Here is a 25,490-nt window from a genome sequence, read left to right as displayed (position 1 = left end):
TGATTTTTTATTTCGCTGAGGATTGAATGAAAAAATCAAAATTGAATACAACTGTAATCAATTATTGAGATAACAGACAAGTACTGCATCTTGCTGATAAAAAATCATCATACGAATTAATGATTTTCCATCTATTACTTTAAATATCAATAAAAGATGATTTTTCAAACTTAAGTAGGAAACATTTAACGCAAATTAAATCTGGTGACCCGACAAAATGCAAGCTAGTCTGGGAATATAAGTTCCGTTTTATAAATAACTCATTTTAAATATAGACCCTAAGCCTCGAGGTTGACGACGCCGAGCGTTCTGGACTTTTGGAATAGCGACTCCCGCAATACCAAAATAAATAAATAAATATAAAAATACCTTAAACACAAAGTATATAAAAAGTAAAAAATGATAGACAAAAGTATCTCATTCTTTAAATTTCAAACTGATGACTTTTGGTCTTAGATCCAACCTTTGACATTCCGTGACCCAGAATTTGAACAATGCGCCATTCTCTAGCAATCTCATTACTTTTTTTTGACTCCTCAAAATTTGTTGATGTATTTTTTCGAATAAAGTAGCAAGATGTCTTTGATAAAAATTCAAAGTACCTTAAGATAAAAAGAATATTTTTTACACTCAATTAATTTTCAATCTAACATGGTCGAGTTGAGACTGTCCCAAGTAAAGGCAACGTTGGAGATTGATAGAGAAGCATCAAGAGCTTAAGTCTTGCTTTAAGATTGTGTTGTGTTGTGTTGGTGACAGTGAACGATCGTTGGGTTTTGCCATTTCACTCTGTACTCTGTAGTGATGCTGCTGCTGCTGCTACAACATTTCTGCATGGTTTTGCGTTGACAAGAAGAACACTCTTACGAGACAGACGAGGTCAAGTGTCTTCGTCGTTATCCTCTTATTCTATACACTATCCTTTTTTATATACCAGTAACCATTAAGGAGACTGATTACAAGACGGCTACTATAGTCATAAATCATTAAAAAAAAAAATGAATCATAACTATAGGTCAATGAATTTTCAATTGACTCTTTTCAATGGTCATAATAAAAATAAAGGTTTAAATAAAAATAACCGTACTTGTATCAATAAATATTTATATTTATAACTCGATAGATATTACTCATGATAATTTAATATAACATTCGGAGAATCTATTTATATATATTTTACCATGTATGAATATATGTATATATTTTTTTATTGGTATCTTTCCGATCAAAATTTAGACCAGATGTATTGTATATAATTTTAACCATAGGAAAAGAGGGGTAAAACACGACCTATGGTTCAAAGTAAACCCAAAAATTGTACATAAGAGCAACATGGATTCACAAATCAATGTGGGCCATCCGAATCTAAAGTTAAGTTCTACCGAAAACCTACTAAGTGCTGACTAGAAAGTCATTAACTTTCAAGTCCGCAAGTACTATTTAGGATTTAACGAACTTGTTTTTTGCTAAATTAGGATCTAGACATAACCTGCAAATCCTGATACTTTATATTTACATACTTTTATGAAGCCTTACAATCGCACGAAAACCCTGTGAACGTCTGTGAAAAAATGACACATGATTTAAATCACGCGCCCTTTTTAGGCTTTTAAATTTTCAAACCATGAAGGACTTAGGATCATAAGTAAGTTGATATTTAATCACTATTTAGCGAAACGTTTCAGAATTTATTATTCCTTCCTCAGGCGTCTGTGGAAAAAATACAAATAAAAGTAAACAAAACAATACATTTGGTTTCAACAGTTCAATAACATATACCATAGATATATCACGTATCAACCATGTCAAAATCTAGTGCTTGCTTTGTCGTTTCCATACTAGTCTACTTTCAAATTTTTTTTAAATTTTTAATTCACAAGTAACCCGTATTATTCCTTATTTAGACTGTTTTCAATAATATTTAGTCTGATTTTGATCGCCTCTAGGTCAAAATCAAACTTTTTTTTTCATAACATTTTGCCTTTTATTATTTCTGTCCAGACTTTTACTGCCTATTATATTTATTAGTATGTTTTTGAACTTCTTTAGATCAAAAACAGGTTAAAATTTTTATGAAAATTCAAAGAGACCAATTAGTCCAAATACAATCTAGTTAGACTAAAATCAGATCAAATTTTTCGACCCGGGTAAATCTACAAGTTATTTTCTGTTGTAAAATTAAGTAAATTGACTAGTCATAAAATGAAAGAATAAAATTTAAATATTAACTTAATTAATAATAATTGCCCTAGATTACAAGCATCAGAACCATCGACATCAGTATCATTAATAAACCTCTGGCACTTGGATTACATCATCTTAATATAGTTAATTAAACCCAAGACAATGTTTTAACAAAAAAAAGTCGTTAAACTTGACATTGACTTTGATCAAGTCCCTAAAAGCTCAAGTACCTGAGGGCTTGGTTCCCAATTCCCGAAGGGAAAGGGACTGGTACGTCATTTCAGACTCGTTGAAGCCTCGACAAAAGGCTCTATTGTCCTGTTGAGAATGTTGATGTACCCTCAGTTTTATTTTTTTTTTCTGACCACGAATACTGATCTTTCTAAAAATATGCCATGGAACCGAAATACAAGGAGGCACGTTGTTAGCTTGACAGGCGCCATCGTCCAACTCTTCCCTTCTCACCGTAAATCTCAAGCAACTTTATTTCCCCGAAGCTAACCGACGAATCAACCGTACACTAATCGAATCACCAGCTCGCTCAAATGCTCACGGAATATCACCATTAATTGTTTTAAGATGTTCTTAATTAAATTCCGATCATAACTTGATTACGATATATTTTTTTTCTTGCATTTGCTGCGCAATCAACGTGTGATTTTTAAATTTTTAAACACAAAAAAAATATAAGTAATTTATTGCCGATGAAACTTTAATTTAATTTGAAATTTTTTATCTACACCAAGACCTTACACAATAATGTAATTACCGGATATAAACTCGTAGTGAATAATCTTTAAAAAATACGTCAATACCTAGACTAATATAAATAAACAATTTTTCTGAATCATCGTACTACTCATACTCACGCACGTGGATGTCTAACGGGGCGTTTACATAGAAACCACTTTTCAGCCACGCAATCGTACGTTAATTCACAAGGGGAAAGTTTTTTGAGTCAATAAAATTATTCATGTTTATAGTATCAAAATGAGCAGCTAAGTAAATGGAATTAATTTTTTTAAAACACTTTTATTTGATCATTAAAAGAGATGATAAAAAGTATATTGAAATAAATCGACCCTCAATTTTTTATTCGTCTTTCACTAGCTTTTTACTCTATTTCCGTATCAACAGACATTACTAATGAATCAGTTAGTATAATTGAATATATATACATATATGTTGTACTATTAATATACGCAGAATGTGCATCAGAATATTGTGTGTGGGTTTTACCTAGACCACAAATTAAATATACGTCAAAACCAGGAAATCATCATAAAGTCACTAGTCATAATTTTGTATTTATGAATACACTGATCAAAATTTGAACAATAACGTACTGGCTTTTTTTTCATTTTAAAATTTCAAATTTCTTTATTACAAAAAGAAATATTTTCAATTAAAATTAATGATTCCTCTAAAAACAGCCCGTATAAAAATAACATATATAGTCAAAATATATGATAAATATCAGGAAATATATCTGGTCAATTTAACTATATTTTAAGATATATTTTTTTTTATACTAAAAAATATAATATTCATCATATACGACTCCTTATATGTTTAGCATATATAAAATAAATATGTCAATCATTTACAAAAAATATATTTTTATCATATATGAAAATATATATTTTTGTCATATACGAAAACTATATTTTTATCATACATAAAAATATATATTTCTATCATATTCGAAAAACATATTCTGATCATATATAAAAACATATATTTATATTGTGTATGGAAAAAAAAACTTTCTTATTCGTATGACCAACTCCAATTAAATTAGATATAAATTTTAATATACTCTTTAAATTGCAGTTCAAATTTTCAAAATTAGTTATTTTGATGCGAATATATATACCCATATACATATACATACACCGAATAAAATATATGCTTAAATATAACAAAGAAAATATATGGTGCCATATATAATATAAATTATATGCTACCATATATTTCATTTCATATAAAAATTTTATATTTTTTGAATATAAAAGGAAATTTATCAATACAATATATTATAAGGTAAATGTAAATGTATATATAGCTTAATATAAAAAACATATAAGTTACATATATTTACTACTGTATATAATTTTATATTTAATCGGCCAAAATCTCTATATGATTTTTTATAATATACAATATAATATATCATATATTTTTTTGTTGCAAACATATATGATTTTATATATTTTAACCATATATTGTTTTTTCATACGGGAGAGAAAAAGTGCAGATTGTGGCCACTATACCCCCGTGTCAAAAGAAGATTCCCAAAAAGTTCGACGTGTGGAGTTCAAGTTCGAAACTTGAAACAGATTAGAGCTTCAAGTGGAACTTTGTTTGGCACTAGGACTTTATATGAGCGAATTTTGCGAAAAACAAAAAAAGTAGAAGATAATTTACAAATGAGTTTCTTTAAGATGAAAAATTGAAAAGGACGATGAAGATTTATCTGCAAGTACGACGCGATGAATCAACATGAAATAAACACGATGGCGCCGCAAAGCCGCGATCGATTTTGTCGGATTCTGGCTGATGATGTTGTTGTCCTACAGCGGTTCGACTATTTCCGGTATTTCGAATATTCTACGAATCTTAACGGAAATCTAACCTCCATGGACATTACTCTAGCCAACTATTAGCTTCCTATTTCCTATCTGACCTTTCATCATCAATAAATATTCAAATATTTGCTAATCAAATGACAATGCAATAGATAATTTTGAATTGCACCCATACTATAAACTACAGCGTTTATTATCTGTCTTACATTTTTACTTATTAATCAAATGGTCAAATTTAGTACCAGCGGTAGCACGCGAATTAATAAAAAATCTTTTTGAATTTCCAATTTCTCAGTAACTTATTTTTGTAATTCATAATAACGTGAACTCGAAGTAACTTTTGATTATTATTTGAAAATTTTTGTGGTAAAAAAATTAAAAACTAAAATGTAATGACAGAACTTTTTAATTGAGAAAAATGATAAAATTGAATAGATGTAAAGAGCTGCTAAAACTTTGAGTAAAGTCAAAGGTGAAGAAGGTTATCAGGAAGTAGTAAAATAACCGAGTGAATGCAAACTTCGACTGGCTATTGACACAAACATTAAGAAGTTAACTGTAGAGAAATATATGCACATATATTAAAATGTTTGAGATCCGAGTCATATTAGAAAAGAGATATTGCGAGAAGGAAAAAACTGAAATGAAATGCAATTGAGGAGGTAGTAAAATCACAAAAGAAATGAAGATTCTCATATTCTTGATAAAAAGAGTATAAGATAATTGATGCGAACATTAAAAAAAAATCGGTATAAATTGATGCTATCCCGGTGTTAAATTTAACCCCGAAAACGATGTTAAAATTTTTGCCCGACCATCGGTGTTAAAAAGAGTAGTTTTTTTCTCAAGTATCAGAAGTCGAATTGTATTTCAAATACCAAAAAAAAAATTAATGTTTCAAAAATGAATGATACGACACCATTTTTCTACAGTGTACACTAAAAAAAAGAAATATTTGTCCCAAATAAATGAATTTATTTGTAGCTTTTTTTTTGAATATTTCTTAATGATAAATAAATATATTTGGTACAACAAAATATGACAGTTGATTCAAATAATTTTATAATTTGACGGAAATATATAATTTATTTGTGGTAAGTAATTGATAGATTTGTGGTAAAGATATTAAATTTGTGACAAAAAACCTAAAATTTGGCGATACTATACATATATTTGAAGCCCTTATTTATTTGTAGCAATTGGATCATTTCTTTATCACAAATAAATCACTTATTTCACGCAATTAAGCTACTCAAATATATTATATCTTTCTCACAATTAAATATTTATTTGGCCATATCCAAGTATACGATATCTTTGGCTCAAATAAATCTTAGTTGGCTCAAATAAATCTTTTTTTTAGCGTAGGCGAGCTCTGAAACCTGTTGAAAGATATAGAGCTCAATAAAATGTAAAATTAAACGATTGGAAAAAGTTTTAAGTTGCGTTAAAATCGATAACTCGGCCGACTTACCCTACCGGCCCTATTACTTAATGAATTAAAACCCGACATAATATAAAAATCGGATGAAATTATTTTTTATAATTTTTAACAGAATATCGTTCCCCTCCCGCATACTCTCATAGTTTCGAGACCCATAAAAAAAATTACATTCGTCAGTTTGATAATGACCTAATAAAATTTTTTAGGGGCCAAGTTATCCACCGGATCTATTACTTGATGAATTGAGACCCGACATAACCCAAAAATTTAATAAAATTATTGTTCCTAATTTTTTTAAGGGGACAATCTTATCCCCTCCCCCACACTTTCATACTTTCGATACCCATCAAAAAAATTGATTGATAATAACCTACTAAATTTTTTATAGGCCATCCTACTCCCACCCACACGGAAAAATTTATATGTGACATATATGCATCAATGTATCGGCTATAGGGGACATATATGTTATTTATATATTTTTTTGTGCGGGCACTTCTCTAAATAACTTCACTTTTCTTTTAATTTGCACAGAGAAAATAAAAGAAAAATATTTGTTGTTATTTTTAAATAAAAGTTCAAGGAAATTCACTTGGAAAATATTTTTGTTGTGCTCTTCGACAAGTATATTAAAAAATTTGTTGCCATGACCTGAATTTACAGAATAGGGTTGTTTACTTTTTCTCGTCATCTTTATCGTTACTCAAAAGACTCATCGTATATATACTCATAGTAGGAAAATGAGTTTAGTTGTACAGTACAATGAAAAACAGTCGAACAAAGTCGGTGTAATTTAAACAGCAAATATTATTATTATTTCTTTTTGCTGTTTCCTTGAAATACTTTAGACAATTACTATTGCGGAATTACTGCTGATAAAACATAATGCCATAATATTAAATGTGAAGCAAGAAATATTTTTTCTATCATTACTGAGCTCTAAAAAAGTAGAGAAAGGATTTTTATTGTGACCTCAACTAAATATATTATATTTTTTCTAATGAACATCGAGGTTTTTACGAATTTATCTAGTACATATATGGAAACTATACTGGAGAATAAATAAAATGGTCGTGGGTATGAGATAAAACTGGTATTGAAGTTTCAGAGCGTCAGCATCTTATTGAAGAATAGCCGGGGGCAAGCCGATTATATATCAAAATCAGGATATGAAAATCTTATTATAGAATATATGGGATCAAGGACAGTAGGACGCAATCAGAAGAAAGTCAACGAGGCTTATATAACATATTTTCAAAAATCCATTCGATGTATTTGTAATATTCATTTTTCATATTTTACTCTGAAAAAAACGGGGTAATCCCAGGCGGTGCACAGTAAAAAACGAATTGTCAAAGTGTAAAAAAAAGCGTATGTTAATATCCTGTGTGTTGAATTTTTAACACTTTTGTGTGTCAATTTAACACATAGTATTTATCTTGTTTGAACTGTCGCAATCGATTGATTTTTTAACACACAAAAATGTTATTTTATTTGAAAGTAACACTTTTTAGATGTTACTGTCATATCAACACACAAAATATGTTAAAAATAATCTCGACCATCACAAAAGAATTCTTGGAAAATTTTTACTTGTAACATATGCATGTGTAACTTTTTTTAACACTCACAACATGTTAGAATAACACATAAATAAGTGTGAAACGTTCGTTTTACACACGATATGTGTTGATTTTGACGGATCCTTTTTTACTGTGTGTGGGTGTTGAAATTTTCGGTGTTAAATTTCAACACCAAAAGCGGTGTTAAAATAACACCACCGAAGGTGTAAATATTTTTTACCGGTGTTAAAATATTTAACTTTGTGATTATTTTTATTGACTCGATCACGAAAGTTAGACAGTATTTTTATTAATTAATTAATTAAATTACTGGTGATTGAAATGGCGGGTGTAAAATTGTGTAATTTTTAAATAAATTACGTGTAACATGAATAACTATTTAAATAAGTACATAGCAAAATTTAAATTTCCTCCAGATAATAAATTTATATATTTTTTTTATATGTGATACATATTTTTTTCTAATTTCTATACGTGGAATTTTTTTTTACACCGATTTAACACCGCCAAATTACACGGGTGTTATTTCATTTTAACACCGCGCGGTTTTAAATTGAGTTCATTTTTAACACTGCTCTTTTTACAGTGTATTATAATTACGAAATATTTTAGTTCAAAATTTTTTTAAGTCCAAAGAGAAAAATTTTCTAACTCATGATCGAAACTTAGATGAAAAAGTCTAGGTATATGTACATTCAACATATTCAACATTTTTTATTTTCTCTCGCAAAACTTTTACGTTAGTACTACATTTTTTTTTTTTTTTTAAGTTTTCGCATGAATTTCCATGCAAATATCTCGCTCAGACATTTTAATTTTACGTTGCCATTAAAATTTTCCCTAAACCACAGAACAGAAAAAAAATTTTATATATATATATACATATATTAAGAAAATAGACTCAATTTATTACAAAGATGGAATTTTTTAATAAAAAGTCATCATTACTATTGAATAAAAAAAAATAATATTTTATCATTACTCATCACGTGTCTGTACTTTAAACACAAGATAAATAGTATGACAAATTTACCATAGTGTAATTCAAACGGAAGTGTCTCAAGAAATAATAATCATATTTAAAGACAATTGTAAGAAGAATGATTTATCTATTTTCTAGATTTAAAACAAATATTTTTAAAAAATATATATCAGACTTGTAATCATCACGTAAAAAACATGACGGATCCTGGCATTGACACGTGTTGGCAGTCAATCTACTCGCGGTCACGAAATCCAATAAAATTTTCTAGAGAAAAAGTCAGCACGTCTGAGCATAAGCCATCAACATTATTATTTATACTTCATTTCATTTGCCGTAATAAAATGAACTTATGACTATTTTGTGATTTTCTTTGTTCCGTTTTTTTTTTTTTTTTCAAGTATACATTTTAAGGGAAATTTTATCTAGCAGCCAAAATGAAAAAAATAGCTTTACAAGAAAAAGTTTTAGAAAATTTTAGCCCTCATAAATAAATATACTCGATGTCACTAGATGTATACAATAGTTTATGTAATGAATGCACGAAGAAAAACGCCGTTAAATGTCTAAAGTCAGCGTCATGCAGTCAGAGTTATGAAAATAATTTACTTTATTATGATTAAAAAAGATTTTTACTTCCGGAAATTGAATACTTTGTTTAGTAGTATTCACTTAAAAATCTTAACTCAATAAAAAAAAATCATCTTTGGTGTTATGTCGTATCAATTAATAGAAATATGTAAGGTTATAAAATTCAGCTGACGTTGCCGTGATCTACGCATGCGTGTGCTGATTAATTAAATGCGCATGTGCAGTCTAGAGATTTTGGTCATGTTAATAAGGCAGCTAAATTCAAAGTGACGTCATACGAGAGAAAAGTGATAGATAATTGGCTTGAATTATTGAGTAGGGATATACTCCACCCATTTCACTAAAAGTCAGTGGTTTAATATAAATATGAGTATTTTAATATATATTAAACCACTCTTTTGACCAATTAGAAAAAACTGTATTTTAATATAAAATTTGATGAGGCTGTCTTTCGCCAATTAGCGGCGTATTCTTCGGCATGAGTTACATAAAAAAATTAATATTCATTGTGTACATTACATATTATTTCAATAAGAATTTTCATGGCCAAAACTGGCCCTTAATTGGCCACAGATGGTACTTGTACCCTATTCCAGCAAGCATTTTATAAAAGTTGTACCATTAGAACACGGTAAGAAACGCATGGCGTTCAACACCATGCTGATATGGTCCAAGACAGATATTTAAATAGTATTTGAAATATTCCAAGACAGTATTGTAACGAGTCCCAGAAGCATGGCGATATTTACTATACTGTATAGTACTGGAGCTATTGTATTGCTCACACGTATGCATAGCAGGCACGGCGAAACAGCATGGCCCTGAGACCCGTACTACAATGCCGAGGGCACAATACTACTAGTTTTTCCCGCCATAATTTCTGGCGTGTCAATCAATGTATACTATCGTGTTACTACCAAAACTATATAGATGTCGTTAGTCTAGGTTTATCGGCCAGAAGCATTGTGGATACGGCAACGCAGGAAGGGCCTGACGGCCATACTGACGTTGCGGCGTCCGCGACAACTATTGCCAATGTTACTATTCCCGCAATGGTCGAATCTTCTATGCATACAATTTTATAACCTATAAAAATCTTCGATACCATATACTGGAGCTACTGAGAGCGTTCCCTTCAGTTAGCATGCAATTCCCATACCCCCACCATTAAATGATGAGCAAGCTCTCAGTAGTCTCACTATACAGTATGGCGTTCACGCCCATACTGGCATAGTGATATCCACAAAATATTTGTTACCGTGAATAAATATCCATTAAATTTCAATATAATTTGCTTAAAAATAACAAAATGCTATTGATGGATGATGAATATTTAGATAATGGATGATGAAAACATCAGAAGTGTTTTAATCAGCACCTCTTTTTACTATATATATGTATATGCACATGTATATAGATATATTCCAACCCTTGGAGTTTTTAAAGAAAAATAACTGAGCGAGATATTCAGCCACATGTGTTACTAATTACCAACGGCTTGTTCTACCCTGTTTCTCGCTCGTGCGTCCAACGATCTGGGCACATGTTGGCGTTCATGAGTGTGCATGAGTTTAATACCCGCGTGAATACACACGTCACCATTGACTTGGCATCAGCTTGGTCTACCAATTTAACAGCGGAATAGAGAATACTTTATATGTACCAAAGTTTTAAATTTTCTGAGCTCATATTTTATTAATTTACGATTACTCGTATTTATTTATTTTTAATTAACGAATCAATAATTTAAACTTCTAAAACTTTATTTTCACAAATTTTTTAGTATCGCTTCTGTCAAAAAAATAGCACTTACACCATCAGTAAAATTGTTTTTTTTTTTCATTCAAAGTTACGAATTGGATTTTTTTCGACAATTTTTTACGGAACAAAACTTCAGGAGTCCCGTCCATCACACTGAGTTTTATATAAATTTACTGTACCAAGTGGTACGCAAATAAAAAATAGCCAAAATATTAAGCTTACTCACCGGAAGTTACAATGAAAACATATAAATATACAAAATAACTGTACCGTTTTCATTAATATTTTGTGTTTGTATGAACTTTTTAAAAAAAAACTTTGCTGTAGATTTTATGTCAATTTAATTTTCAACTTTAGTAATATAATAAAAATAAAAAGTATGTCAAAAGTTATAACGATCAATGTCACATCGCATTTGTGAGACTACGTTTGAAGTCCGATAAAATCTAAAGTACTAATCCAATTGAAATGTTTAACTACTTCTTACTATGTTATACAACAGTACACAGAAAAAAGAGATTTCTTGGAGCAAGAAAATTTTGAGTTATAAAATGAACACAAAAATTTTCTTAGGGCGGGAAAATGTTTTCTCGCCCGAAAATTTTTTCTTTGGCTCAATTTATAATAAAAAAAAATTTATTAGGGCGAGTGAACATTTTTGACGCCAAAACGTTATCCCGGGTCGAAAAATTTGATCGTTTTTAAATGAAATGTAAATTTAAGTTATTTCAATTTAATTTTACTTCTTATTTTTATTTAATTAACATGGAAAATTTAATTGAATTCTACCCATACCATCCCTTATTAAACTGTTTTCAGACTTGTTTTCAAAAATATTTAGTCTAGTTTTGGTCGCCTGTAGATCAAAATCGTACATTTTTCTCAAAATATTTTGCCTTCTTTTGCTTTTATTCAGAACCAAATTAGACTTTTTCTGCGTATTATTTTTTTTTAGTCTGTTTTCGATTGTCTTCAGATCAAAAACAGCTTAGAATTTTCATTAAAATTTACAAATAGATCAACTAGTTCAAATACAGACCAATTAGTCCAAATTCAACCCATTTACACTAAAATCAGATCTAATTTTTCGACCCGGGATTAAAATTTTGAATCGTAAAATATTGTACTTGATATATTTGTTGAATAAATATTTTTTTAGCTTGAGAAAAAAATTTATGCGAGACTTTTTAATAAACATAAAGCAAAGTAAGTTTAATTTTCTTGGTACTTGACGTCTGTAATTAACTCATATAAGAATAATGAATAAAAAACTTATGATGAGAAGCACGCATCAGAATGTTTAATTTTTTGAGGATCAATAGCAATGAATTAGTGAATAAATTTTGTATATCATTACAAACAACAACTTTTTCATTTTCGATTAATACATATTCATTTCATTTAATTGCATTTTTTATTCATTTTCAAGTCTCAATGAACAGTAATTGCAGCCGATCATTTTTCCCGGTTAACATTCGATACGAACGCAATTCAAGTATTTCAAGCTCTTTTTTTTTTTTGTTATCTCGAGATTATACTTTTTTTTTATTTATTCATGAATTGCTGCACATTTTATCGATTCTTCTAAAAGAATTTACGCAAGCTCTTAATCGATTAATGACCCGAGTATAAAAAGAAAAGAGAAAACTATTGAAAAATTGCAAAAATCGGTAATTTCTGTAACTAGAATCAAAGTTTTGTTCATTTCAAAAAAGAAATTTGAAAAAATCGTCAGTTTCTAACTTTCTTCGAACTTTTGTAATGACGACTTATGACAAAATTTCTGGAAAATTGAAAATTCTGACCATTTTTGAGAGCGACTTTTTTAGATTTCAGAAATTTAGTAAGAAATGAATAAATCCTTCGAAAACGTCCTTGGAAAATTTGTACTTCGTCTTCCAATTTCGAAGTTCGATGAGTCGAACTTTCTTCGCGAGGATTCTTTAATGATTTCTTTTGCTAAATTTGTCTTTTACTATTTGATGTATTTTTTTTTTTTATTTATTTATTTTCTTAACTACACTAACACTATATTCGTATATATTTTCTCTGACGTCTCGTCGCGCAACTTCTGATCCCGTATGCGCCGGCGCTTCCTGCAGTTAACGACCTCCGATCAAATATAAATGCTTAAGGCTTAACTCAATGGCTTCGAAGTAAAGAAAATCATGAAAACCAAACTCTATTACTAGAGAAAAAATATCGATACTTAACGTGTCTAAAAAAATTTTATCCACTATGATAAAATGTATCACTTTTTAATTTATATTGCAAAAAAAAAATAACAAGAGGAATATTACAAGATAAAAAAATTAGGAATATTTTACCATAAATTTACCGCTATTACTAAAATTAATTAATAGTCGCATCATGACACAACTTTAGTAGATACTTATAACGTTTCCGTGATACTTTCAAATTATTATTAATGACAAAATTCTCTTGATTTATTAAATTACAAGATAAGAACTTGACAAATTTATCTATTCATTTTCAAAATTCAAAAATTATCTATAAACATGTTAAAAAAAAACAAAAAATTCTTCAGAAATTACAATATTTACATGTATCAAGAGACCGGGGCATGATGGTCCATCTAAGCAAAATTATTTTTCGTGGCTTTGAGAACTGGATTCAATTGTGATTTATTTTGAACACAATTCAAAATTAGCATCAATAAAAAAAATTCTGGGACACGACAGTCCAGCGCTAAAAATAATTCAAAAATAAAAAAAAATTTTTCTTTGGGAGACGGGTGACCTCCCCCGAAAAACTATAAAACGAAATTTTTTTTTTCATAAAAAATAGTTTTAGTTTTATAAATTTTCTAGGGGTTTAATTTAACCCGGTTCTTGCTACAAAATTTCTAATAAACTCAAAATTACAACAGAATTTTTGACAAAATTTCGAAAGTTGGCTGTCACCCCGCGGATAGCTCGTGTCAGTCTAAAATTTGGAAAATGTCTTAAATACATGAAAACTGGACTATGAAAAATTTTTTTTTAATCAAATTTTGGAACTGGGCCATGATGCCTCAATGCATACTAAAAAAACTCCCTAACAAACAATAAATAATTATATTACTGATCACTATTAATGTCTAAACTACAAAACAGATAAATTATTTCCTAAAATTACTCAAATAAAAAAAAACCTCTCTATCAAAAAAAGAATTCGGTTCAAAAGTTCAATAAAATTTTTAGTCCCTACAATCGAAAAAATCCTTGAGTTAAGCTAGTGCTTTTGTCGCAAAAGTCCCATTAAAAAAAAAGAATTGGCGCATTACTGGGTCGTGAATGGCTGCCAATTTTGAAGCATCGGCCAAAGATCGGCTAAATATCGGATGATAAGGGTATGCCAAGCACAGCAGTCGCAAGCATTGGCCAATCGTGGCAATCAATCATCGGCCAAAGCTTGATATCAAGAGCACTCGATCAAACCGTTGGCCAACGAACGGCGGTTAATTGTGCGCCATTTTTATAAGCAAAAAGACGGCTGCCAATGATTCACCATGCACGGGCCAGTATAGTTAGCCATTGGCCAATTATTGCAAACCAGGCATCGGCCGATCTATGGGAAAATTTCGAAGCTCGGCGACTTTGTATGGGGTATTGTCCTCTGGGCGACGTAATTTCAATAATAAGTGATACTTTCCAATGCAATAATTTATTATCCCAAAAATATCAATTTTTAATTAAACTATTTTTAATTAAATTAATAATTAACTTTATTATTGTTATTAAATGTCAGATACTAAAGTTCTCAATTTACTTTAACACAAGTACTTAAATGATAATTTTTTACAAACATTAAGAGTTGAGTTCGTAGAAGAGACGTTCTCATTGAATGAGACGCGAGTGGACGTTTAATGAATGAATTTCTTTGGCGACGGTATCCGTATGAGACGAAACAAAAAAAAATATACATAAAAGAGCGTATAATCATGAGTATATAAGAAGAAGTAAAGGGTCGATCAACTAAACGTGGTCCGGGCCCTTGATCGTTTAGAATATCCGGCGACAAGTACGCACATTATTTAACTTGGTCACATTATTAGACTTAACTCTTATTTACCGAACCATCGCTTCAGGCATCCGTGAATTTACATGCTCTTTTACTACTCTTATCTCCTTCTACTCCATACATTTCTCTCGCTCAATGTCACTGAATGTGGTCCACATGAATGCTCCTGTCGCGATGGTTTACGAGCCTCAGCGATAGTTTAACAATGTGGGAGTCTAAAATTACTGCATAGTAAACGACTCAAAAACCCACACAACTTTCTCATTAAATGGCTCATGTGTAAATTTTACATTTTTCAATAATTATAGTATATTTATATTTCCTGATAAATTATAAATATACTCAACTACAAGGGCCGAAAAATTTGATCTGTTGCATCAAATAAAAATTCTGAGTTATTTCTATCCAACTTTACGTTTTATTTGACGTGAAATTTAATCGAATTTCGCCCGTATTCTATATTTAGACTTTTTTTGAATTTTTAGTCTGGTTTTGGTCGCCTCTAGATCAAAATCAGACTTTTTTCTCAAAATATTTTGCCATATTTTGATTTTATCCAGACCAAAATCAGACTTTTACTGCCTGTTATTTTTATTAGTCTGTTTTTGATCTTCTTTGGATCAAAAACAGCTTAAAAATTTTGTGAAAATTTAAAGACAAACTAATTAGTCCAAATAGAATCTAGTTAAACTAAAATCAGATGAAATTTATCGACCTGGGAATTTTGGAATAAAGTGAATCCACATTAAAAAGAGCGGTGTTAAAAATAGACTCAATTTAACATCGCGCGGTGCTAAAATGGAATAACACTGGAGTAGGCGGTGTGATTTGCCGGTGTTAAATCGGTGTAAAAAAAATTCGACGTATAGAAATTAGAAAAAAAAATGTATTATATATAAAAAAAATATAAAAATTAATGAACATTATCTGGAGGAAATTTAAATTTTGCTATGTACTTATTTAAATAATTATTTATGTCATACGTAATTTATTTCAAAATTACAACATTTTACGCCCAGCATTTCAATCACCAATAATTTAATTAATTAATAAAAATACTGTCTAACTTTCGTGATCGAGTAAGTCAAAATATTCACAAAGTTAAATATTTTAACACCGGGAAATTTTTTTAAACCGGTAAAGAATATTTACACCTTCGGCGGTACACGGAAAGAAAATTATGGGAACTTTTGCTATGCATTATGGGAATAGTTCCCATACTATTATAGGAACTATTCCCATAATGGTATGGGAACTATTCCTATAATATTATGGGAATGGTTCCTATAATTTATGGGAATGATTTCCAGAATATTATAGGAACAATTCCTATAAATTATAGGAACTGTTCCTATAATTATGGGAAACATTCCCATAACATATAGGAATTACTTCCATAATTTATGGTTCTAATTCCTATGTTGGTATAGGAAGAAATTTTATAGAATTATGGGAACCGTTTCTATAATTTTCTTTGCGTGTATTATTTTAACTCTGAAAATTTTAACACCTACAGTGCCTGGACTTACCCCGTTTTTTTACAGTGCATTAATGTTAAAAAAAAAAAAAAATATTGCTAATTATTTAGGCTAAAAAAAAGAAATTCTTCACTACGGGAGATAAATTAGAATTCAATAGACGTACACTTTTGTCTACTTTTGTCACTGAGTGGATGTTACACCCGAGGCATTATGTGACAGTAAAATTTTGAATTCGACACCCGACAGTGTAAAGTAGCAAGAGAGTGCACTTTGCTCTCTCCCACAACATTTTTACCCCTCGCGCTCGCGGCAAAGTGAAAACAGGTCGCACAGTATCTTCCATCATGACGGATAAAAAGAAAAGATAAAATAAAAACTGTAGGTGTGATGGTGACATGAAAAGAGCGAAAAATTAACTTGATGCATGCTGTTAAGAGTTGTAACATTTTTTTTCAATCCTAGTTTTTTTTTTACTTTTTAAAATCTTTTTTGTTTACGATTTTTATTTTAGTACCAAAGCAATATGCGAGTATATTTTAAGTTGTTTCGTTACAAAAAAAAAAAGTATCCATTTATTAAATTGAAAAGTTTTTTTCAAAAGTTGAATTCATAAACTAGATTTTCCAGGAGGTAATATTTAAGTTTTTGTGATAGTCTATAAAATGTAAGTAAAAACCAGGGGACACTGTGTTGAGTCAAAACAGTCGTTGAGATAACCAAAGTAATTAATTTTAATTTACTTGATATTAAGATAGTCAAGCCAACGGATATGTAATAAAGAAAGTTCAACCGTTAAATACATATATAAAGTTCACTCTCTTGCATCGCAGAACTTTAAATTCAATAAGTTTATCCTCAAATATAATAAAATTTACCTCTTTATCACTTTGTTTTAACGGAATATACTTTAACTGTAATAACAAACTTATTTACAGTATAAACACTTTAAAAGTAATCTTAATTTAAATTTATTTATTTTTCTCCATTTTCAACCCACTATTTAAATGTAAAATTTAAACCGCCCGTAGACGCGGGAAAACAGTTTATTTATTTACCCGGATAATAAAAATAAAAAAATATTAATTGGATGCATTCATTTGAAATTATTCAAGACTATAAATGAACGTTAATTAACACTGGCAAAATACAGTATTTTAAACCAATGACGTTTTTCAAACCGAGTCGACAATTGATGACTTGAAATTTTAAACGGACATGGGTTCAGAACTCAGACAATTTTTAGCTTCAGAGTATTGTCTTTTTTCTCAAATATCTCAATAGCAAGTGAATTTTTGAAAAAAGTACAAGATATGTTTTTTGTAGAGAATTTAAAGAACTAAAAAAAAGACAATCTGCAATTTGTAAGATAACTCAATATTTACAGAGATATATACAAAAAACCAATCATACTTTTTCTTTGATTGCTTTTAAATTTCTGATGGAAAATTTTTCACTCGATTTACTAAAGTAAATATACTTTTTATAAACTTTAACTTTTTTATCTATCCTACGTCAAAGTACATCTATTTCCTACTAATTTGCCACAAGATTTACTGGAAAATATTTAAAGCTAATAAAGTTATGATATTTTTACACTCAGATAATTTTGAGGTATTTTTTACATTGAAAATTTATTGAAAAATTACTAGAGTGATAGCGGCACCTTGACCTCTGTACTACACGCAAAGAAATGAATTATAAAAATTAGTAATTAATAACTAAAAATTTAGAATGTGGTCACAATTTGATATCATTTCAAACAGTAATTTCGTGGTTTTATTGAATATATTATAATAATCTTAATTTAAATATTGAAATTTAAAGTTTATATGTAAATACATCATGTTAAAAGTAATAGAAATTACTGTATGGTAGATAAAAAAAAAATTATAATAATTTAACGATTCAGCTTCAACATTCGATGTTTGGAACATTTAAGTTTATAGTAAAAAAGTAAAAAAACATTCAGTATGATAAATAAAATTTTCAATGCCGAACAATTGATTTTATGTACAACGGTATATAATTATTACTTTCTTGAAATTGTCAAAAAGTATATCTTAAGCGCATCAGTTTTTATAGTTCGAAACAATAAAATTTAACTTGTGTTTGTAAGCTTTTAATGTATGTGAAAGAATTAACCTAAAGAATAATGATGCGCGGATATATCTATATGGCAAGATGACGTATTTTATCATTTCAAACAACAAAATTTAAAGACCAAGAGTGACTATTTTTTTTTTCATATCAATATAGGGTAGAAGTACCATTTGTGGCCACTGCGCTATTTTTGGACATTTAATACTTAATTTTAATTAATGAAAAAGTATTAAAGAAAATTACTATTTGGATAGTGAGCTAAAAGTATCTTTTTACACACTTAAAAAAATGATTAAATCAGAGCGTATTTTACAAATTATTTTATTTAAATTTTTTAAGTGTCCAAAACTCGCACTAAAGTGGCCAAAAACGGTACCTCTGCCCTATTTTAGAGAATCATTCTTATACGTTTTCGCTTTCAATATTATATTATTTATGAATTACCTTCTTTGATGCGGGTTTATGGTTCAAACAATAAAAATTAATTGAAAATCCGAATAAAATTTATCATTTATTTTTTTGCGTGTAAGTGAGTAGGGGAGACCGAGTATAGTTGTCTCAAGGGTTGGTTGTCACAATGGTCATAACAGACAACTTAACGAATGAAATACGAAAATTGATCAGGGTCGAGGAATCGATGCCCAAAGGGAGGCGATGACTTGGCGATTCTTCGCCGCCGATTGATGAACCGATTGCCACAAATGACCGCTATGACAACCAGCATGTGAGACATCTATACCCGGTCTTCCCACTCTAAAGCAGCTGTGACCTATATGGTGAAAATTACTGATATCATAGAAAATTGCACACCTCGAACGTGAAGCGGAGAGACAGTGATGAATTGAAAATCCGGGTTTCGGCACACGGAAAAAAATTGTAATTCTTCTAACCACAATATTGTAGTAAAACATTTGTAGTTGCGAGTACTCCAATATGTAGTAAATGATATTACATGAATAGTACTGACTTTACTCCAACTAGTCGTAATCTCAACTACAGCTGCAGCTGTAGCATTTACGATTTTTTTCCGTGTAACCTTAAATCATGTCCATCAATTTTTTTTCAAATACCGGACACTAGTTCCCTGATTGGGTAATAGGTTTCCTATAAAAACTCTCCTTCCATTTTTTTGTCATAACTTTTAATTAAAATCGATACCCACCTTCATAAAAATGTTTAAATAATCTCCCTAAAAATTTATCTAAAAATATGCATGTCATTTTCTACAGAGCTTTCGTGTCCGTTATAATAACTCGTGCCGGAAGTGTGACCGTTGAAAATCAATGATAGCAATAATTTAATTATTTAAAAAATCTACCGAAAATATTTGTACAGAACCAAAAAAAAAACTTTTCAAATTATAATGAAAACTTCTGAACCTTCTGAAAAATTAATAAAAAATACTAGACAAATAAAAGTATTGAAATTTCAAAAAACGAATAAATGACCCACGGAAATAAACAAAAATCAGAAACATCTATTAAATATTAATAAATGTCAATGATTAAAATGAATAAAGATCGATGACTCTTTCATGGATATAAAGGAAAATACTACTGACATTGATATCCATCTTTTTAATATTAAATATGTATTCTATAAACATGACAAGGGCTTGACGCAAGATATTGAGTACACACTTGAAAAAAAGTTATAAAAAACGTTGAAAAATAATAATGCATATTAAATAGTCTGTGTACACACTCTTGTAACGTACATACAAAAGATATAAGAAAAAAAATATAGTAAGAGAATGGTAGGGTAAGAAAGGGTCGAAGAAGGTTCAGAATTAAATGAGATCGATGCCCGTAGAGATAACGAAGGTTAAAAGAACCAGAGTTTTTTGTTTCGTGACCTCAGATGCGTAATCTATCACGACATATTAGCCTTTGTCAATGAAAATTAATGATAACCTTTTGATAAATCTATATTTATGTATACATATGAGTGATTCAAAAGAATCGACATTTTTTTCTTGAAACCCTCTATTAAATAATTGCAGAGGTAAAATAAGATGCCTGTTAAAAGATGAGCTCTTAATATTATTTAGAGGTCACTCATCGCAATTTTCTATTCCCCATTTAAATAACATGGGAAAAAAAAGATTTAAAGTTTGGAATTTTATACCTCGGCAATGGCTCATAATACAGATAAGCTCAGGGTATAATTTTGTAAGGAATTAAACGATCTACAAAAAAAGTCTCTTATCATTTTTTGATAAATTGGTCTAATCAAAAGTTATGGGAGTTTGAAGTCAAATTTTCAGTAAATTTCAAGATCTCTTTACTTTTCCGGCGAAACTATCAGACTTATGGCAAAATGTCACAGGGTCTTTTTTGTAGATAATTTTATTCCCTACAAATTATTTCTGATAAAGTTTTTCGGAATTCGGCATCGTTTTCGAGTTTTTTGCATTTCAATCTCAACTTTAAAAAAAAACGAGTTCTGATCGAGAGAGCTCGACATTAAAACAAAAATAACTAGAAAACGATGCGGAATTTCTGAAAACTTTATCAAAGATAATTTGTAGGGAATAAAATTGTCTACAAAAAAGATTCTGTGACATTTTGTGATAACTCTGATAATTTCGCTGGAAAAATAAAAAGATCTCAAAATTTACTATAAATTTGACTTCAAGCTCCACCAACGAACAGATGCATTTATCAAAAAATGATAAGAGACTTTTTTTGTAGAGCGTTTAATTCCTTACAAAATTATACCCTGAGCTTATCTGTACAATGAACCATTGCCGAGGTATAAAATTCCAAACTTTAAATCTTTTTTTTCCCATGTTATTTAAATAGAGAATAGAAAATTGTGATGAGCGACCTCTAAATATTGAGGGGGTTTCGCTAAAAAAAAAGTCGTTTTATTTTTATCAGTCTAATATATATATTCATATAAATATTACAAGCGCAGTGTGACGAATGTAAACTACAAAAGAAATATTTTTTGTTAATAAATCTTTAATATAAAAATCTTTTGTAACCCCGCCGATGTTGAAAAAAAAATATATAACTAAGAATTGGCGTAAGGAATGATGTTCTTTGGATAAAAGTGACGTCAAAGCTGTATAGCAGTAGTGCAAAGACGAGTGAGATTGCTCTGCATCAAAGGCAAAGCTTTTTTTCATTTTATTTATTTATTTATTTTTATTTTTATTTTTACGTAGACTCTTTTTTTTTACCTATTTTATCCTATTTCTACTTGTCCTCTTTCAAGGATGATCGATGTCTCAGAGGTTCTATAGGCGAAGGGTAGAACACGAATTCACTTGTCAAGAAAGGATTACTGGTAAAAAGCAATAAATAAAAAAATAGTAAATCTGAACTGAGTTCATCAGTTTGTCTAAGAAAAATAAATTGACGTGAAAATCAAGACGAATGGATTTTAAGCTGAGCTTTTTTAAAGATTTATTTAAAGCCTTTTTTATCGTCTATTCAATTCACTTTTTATGATATCGTAAAAATAATATTTTTTTACCACCAGCTCCAAGTACTAAGCGATATTTTTATTTTAATTTTAAGTCTAAAATAAATATTTCATACACACAAATAATTTTTAGTTGCCTAAGAAATTTTCTGCATTTTAAATTAAAAACAAAAATTATTTTGGGACGAGAAAAAATTTTCTTGATACAAAAAAAAATTTATTGCGCCAATCAATTTTTTCAAGATATTAAAGTTAACAGACATTTAAAAATTTTTGGATTTTTTTTAACAGATTAATAATGAAAAAACAATATTTCTAAAAAAATGCACATGTCGGAAATTTCATAATCTATACGAGCAATTTTTCAAAATATTTATTTTTTTGTTAAAAAAAGTCAAAAAATTTTTAAATGTCTGCTAATTTTATTGTCATAATTTTTTCTAGTCCTAATAAAATTGTGATACTAAAATTGGCTGACGTCTAATAATTTTTGGAATTAAAAAAAAAATATTTTAAAAAATTGCACCGATAGTTTTTTAAATTTTCTGCATGTGCATATTTTTAGTTTTTTTTTTTTGTAATTAATTTGTTAGAAAAAAAATCCGAAAATTATTAATTGTCTGCTAACTTCAGGATCATATAAAATTTTTGTTTTTATTTTATAATGGAAAATATTTCTTGCACCAAAAAAATTTCTTTTCCGTGCACGTTTTGTTCTAAAAATTTCAAATTTTAATTTGTATTTAATTATCAACAGAAAATCTTTTTTAATTTCTCGGCATAAATTTAAGTAAATAAACTTTGTAAATTTGCTCATTTTTTGAATAATGATTCGAGTAATTTTGGTAAAAAATGAAAGATACTGAAGTCGGCCGACGCCTAATAATTTTTGGATTTTTTTAAAACGACAAACTATTAAAATATTTTTTAAAACAACAAATTAAAAAAGATATTTTTAAAAAATGCATCTTTAGTTTTTTAAATTTTCTACATGTGCATATTTTTATTTATTTTTTTTTTTTTTGTAATTTATTTGTTTAAAAAAAACCAAAAATTACTAATTGTCTGCTAACTTCAGGATGATAAAAATAAACTAAATATTAAATAATAATAAAATTTTTAAATAAAAAAAAAACTCACCACTTTATCGTCGGCGTACATTAAAGAGTGTGGCTTAGTAGCCAAGATGTTGGTCAGAAGAGAAAAAAATATAATATAGAGCATCATCTTCACTGTTGCTCTTAAATATAAACTCACTCACTAATTTAAATGTTAAGTAACTTAAATAAAAAACGCGGCACACTATTTTTCGATTAATTAAATGGTTAATCCATTAGATTTTAAAAACAAAACTTCACTCGACACTTTCCCGCACATAAACTTCCAGTAGAAATAATTACACTTGCAGTCAAAGTCTCAACTTTACAAGATCACGTTTTATAAATAAAAAAATATATTTAAATCGGTCTTGTAAATGAGTTATATTTTAAATTAAAATATAAGAGCTTTTATGAAGACACGATAAAACGGATAATCCGTTAAAGGCACTGAGAATAATGGGAGTATTGGCAGTAATTCAGCCAAGTTAAATAAACTGCTAATAATTTATTATCCACCTTTAAAAGGAGGTGGATTTATCGTAGGTGTGTTACCGAGACGACGGACTAAATGACACTGACCGTGTGTCTATATCTTTATTTCTCTTCAAGAAAAAAAGTTAAACCAACACGGGATTTAAAATTGCATTGCTTTATGACGGGGAAAAAACATCATTTTATATGTGGAAGCTTCCGTTGAATAAATATATAATTTATGTATGTATGCACTAGTTGTGTCGCAACAACGTGACGTTGCAATTTGTCTTATAATTTGCGTTAATGTGAAGACTACAACTTAAGCCGGTTATTCAAAACTCCTTCCTTCCTTCCTTCCTTTCTCGTATCTTCAGAACAACTGACTGATTTTGCGGTGGCTGTTTTCCTTTTTACGTACTAGGCTTTCCCGAAGCGAGGCTGTCCATCCGCCGATCTGAAACATTTTAGATTTTATTAATCATCTGCTGAATTAATTACACATTTTTTTTTTTATTGTCAAGTTTTTGAATATTTGATTGATTTTTGTTTTAAATTTATCCGCTCGCTAATTAAGTTAACAAATTATTTCTTAATGAGTATTAATTTATATTCTATACGAGATAAGATATATATAATTTATGTTTTTTTGTCAGTATAAATTTCAAACCACAATAAATTTGTTGAAATTGTTGTTTTTTTTCGTGATATCTGTTATCGTGTTTTAATTAATAAACATTATTTTATATATCATTTAATTGACATGTTAAAATATCATTTTTATAACTTTAATTAAGAAAAGAATTTTATATTTTATCACCTTATTAAAAATTTATGAAAACAAATTATTTTTTCAAATTTTAATGTACGTACGTAAAAAAAAGTCCGTTACAAAAATCCTCATGTCAGTGAACTTTCAAATTTTAGACAATTCTGAACTTTAAGTTGATCATTTTTGAAAAAAATTTAAAAAGTAAACAAATTTTCAATCTCCAGATCTTGTTCTTGAAAAAGTCTTCAAGTCTTTTTTAATTTCCCGCTATGAAAATTTAAAATTTAAAAAAAAAAGGGAAGTCATCGATTTCGGTCCGATTTTTGAAAACTGAGTTTCCATCAGATCTCGACTTTTTGAGGTCCACTTGTGTGTGTATGTATATGTAAACTTTTTTTTGTTCAACGATATCTTTGGAACGAATCAACCGATTGGCAGCAATCGAAAGGGTTCAATAAACCAGAACTGATTCGATTTCGGAGTCGATCGAGTAGTTCACAAGTTATACGGAAAATAAAAATTTAAGAAACTTTATTTTTAATTTTTCTTGCATAACTTGTAAATCATTCAATCAATTTATTTCAAAGTTGTCGTTAAATTAATGGAAGAATTGCTAGTGGAAAATAGTGTGATTGCAATAAATAAGTAATTAGACCGTTTATAATTCATGCGATGCGTACAGCACCATTTATTTTTATATACTAACTAATTTTATCAAATACAAAAGGTATAAGTAGCTTGTAATAAGTGTATGTGTGTGTATGCTTGTTTGTATATATGGTAGGTATGAACGTGATTAGGCTATTGCAATATGTATGTGTGAGTAATAATGAATTAGTTTTGTTATCAGAGTTTTAACAAAAGTTCAATCAGATCTAAGTCTCTAAAAGCTTTGATTGTCGCAGAACACGTGCAAATCGGTCGATGGGTTCAAAAAATATCGTCAGAAAAAAATTACTTCTTTTTAGTGAAAAGTAT

At 29.1% G+C, this 25,490-nt stretch overlaps 1 protein-coding gene across 2 annotated transcripts in view; it reads right to left on the bottom strand.

Annotated features, from left to right (window-relative positions):
* The window catches only part of LOC130664414 (matrix metalloproteinase-2), a 195,668-nt gene that overhangs the window by 162,003 nt on the left and 8,175 nt on the right, over positions 1 to 25,490 (bottom strand). For both annotated transcript variants that reach the window (XM_057464265.1, XM_057464266.1), the window contains exon 3: positions 23,310 to 24,197. In XM_057464265.1, the coding sequence (XP_057320248.1) occupies positions 23,310 to 23,396 (87 nt within the window). In that variant the 5' untranslated portion in view covers positions 23,397 to 24,197. The remainder of the gene's footprint in view (positions 1 to 23,309; positions 24,198 to 25,490) is intronic.

This window comes from Microplitis mediator, chromosome 3 (assembly GCF_029852145.1).
Source record: "Microplitis mediator isolate UGA2020A chromosome 3, iyMicMedi2.1, whole genome shotgun sequence".
Classification (NCBI taxonomy): Eukaryota; Metazoa; Arthropoda; class Insecta; order Hymenoptera; family Braconidae; genus Microplitis; species Microplitis mediator.
The sequence above is the reverse complement of the archived record's forward strand: the minus strand, read 5'-3'. Positions and strand labels throughout refer to the sequence as shown.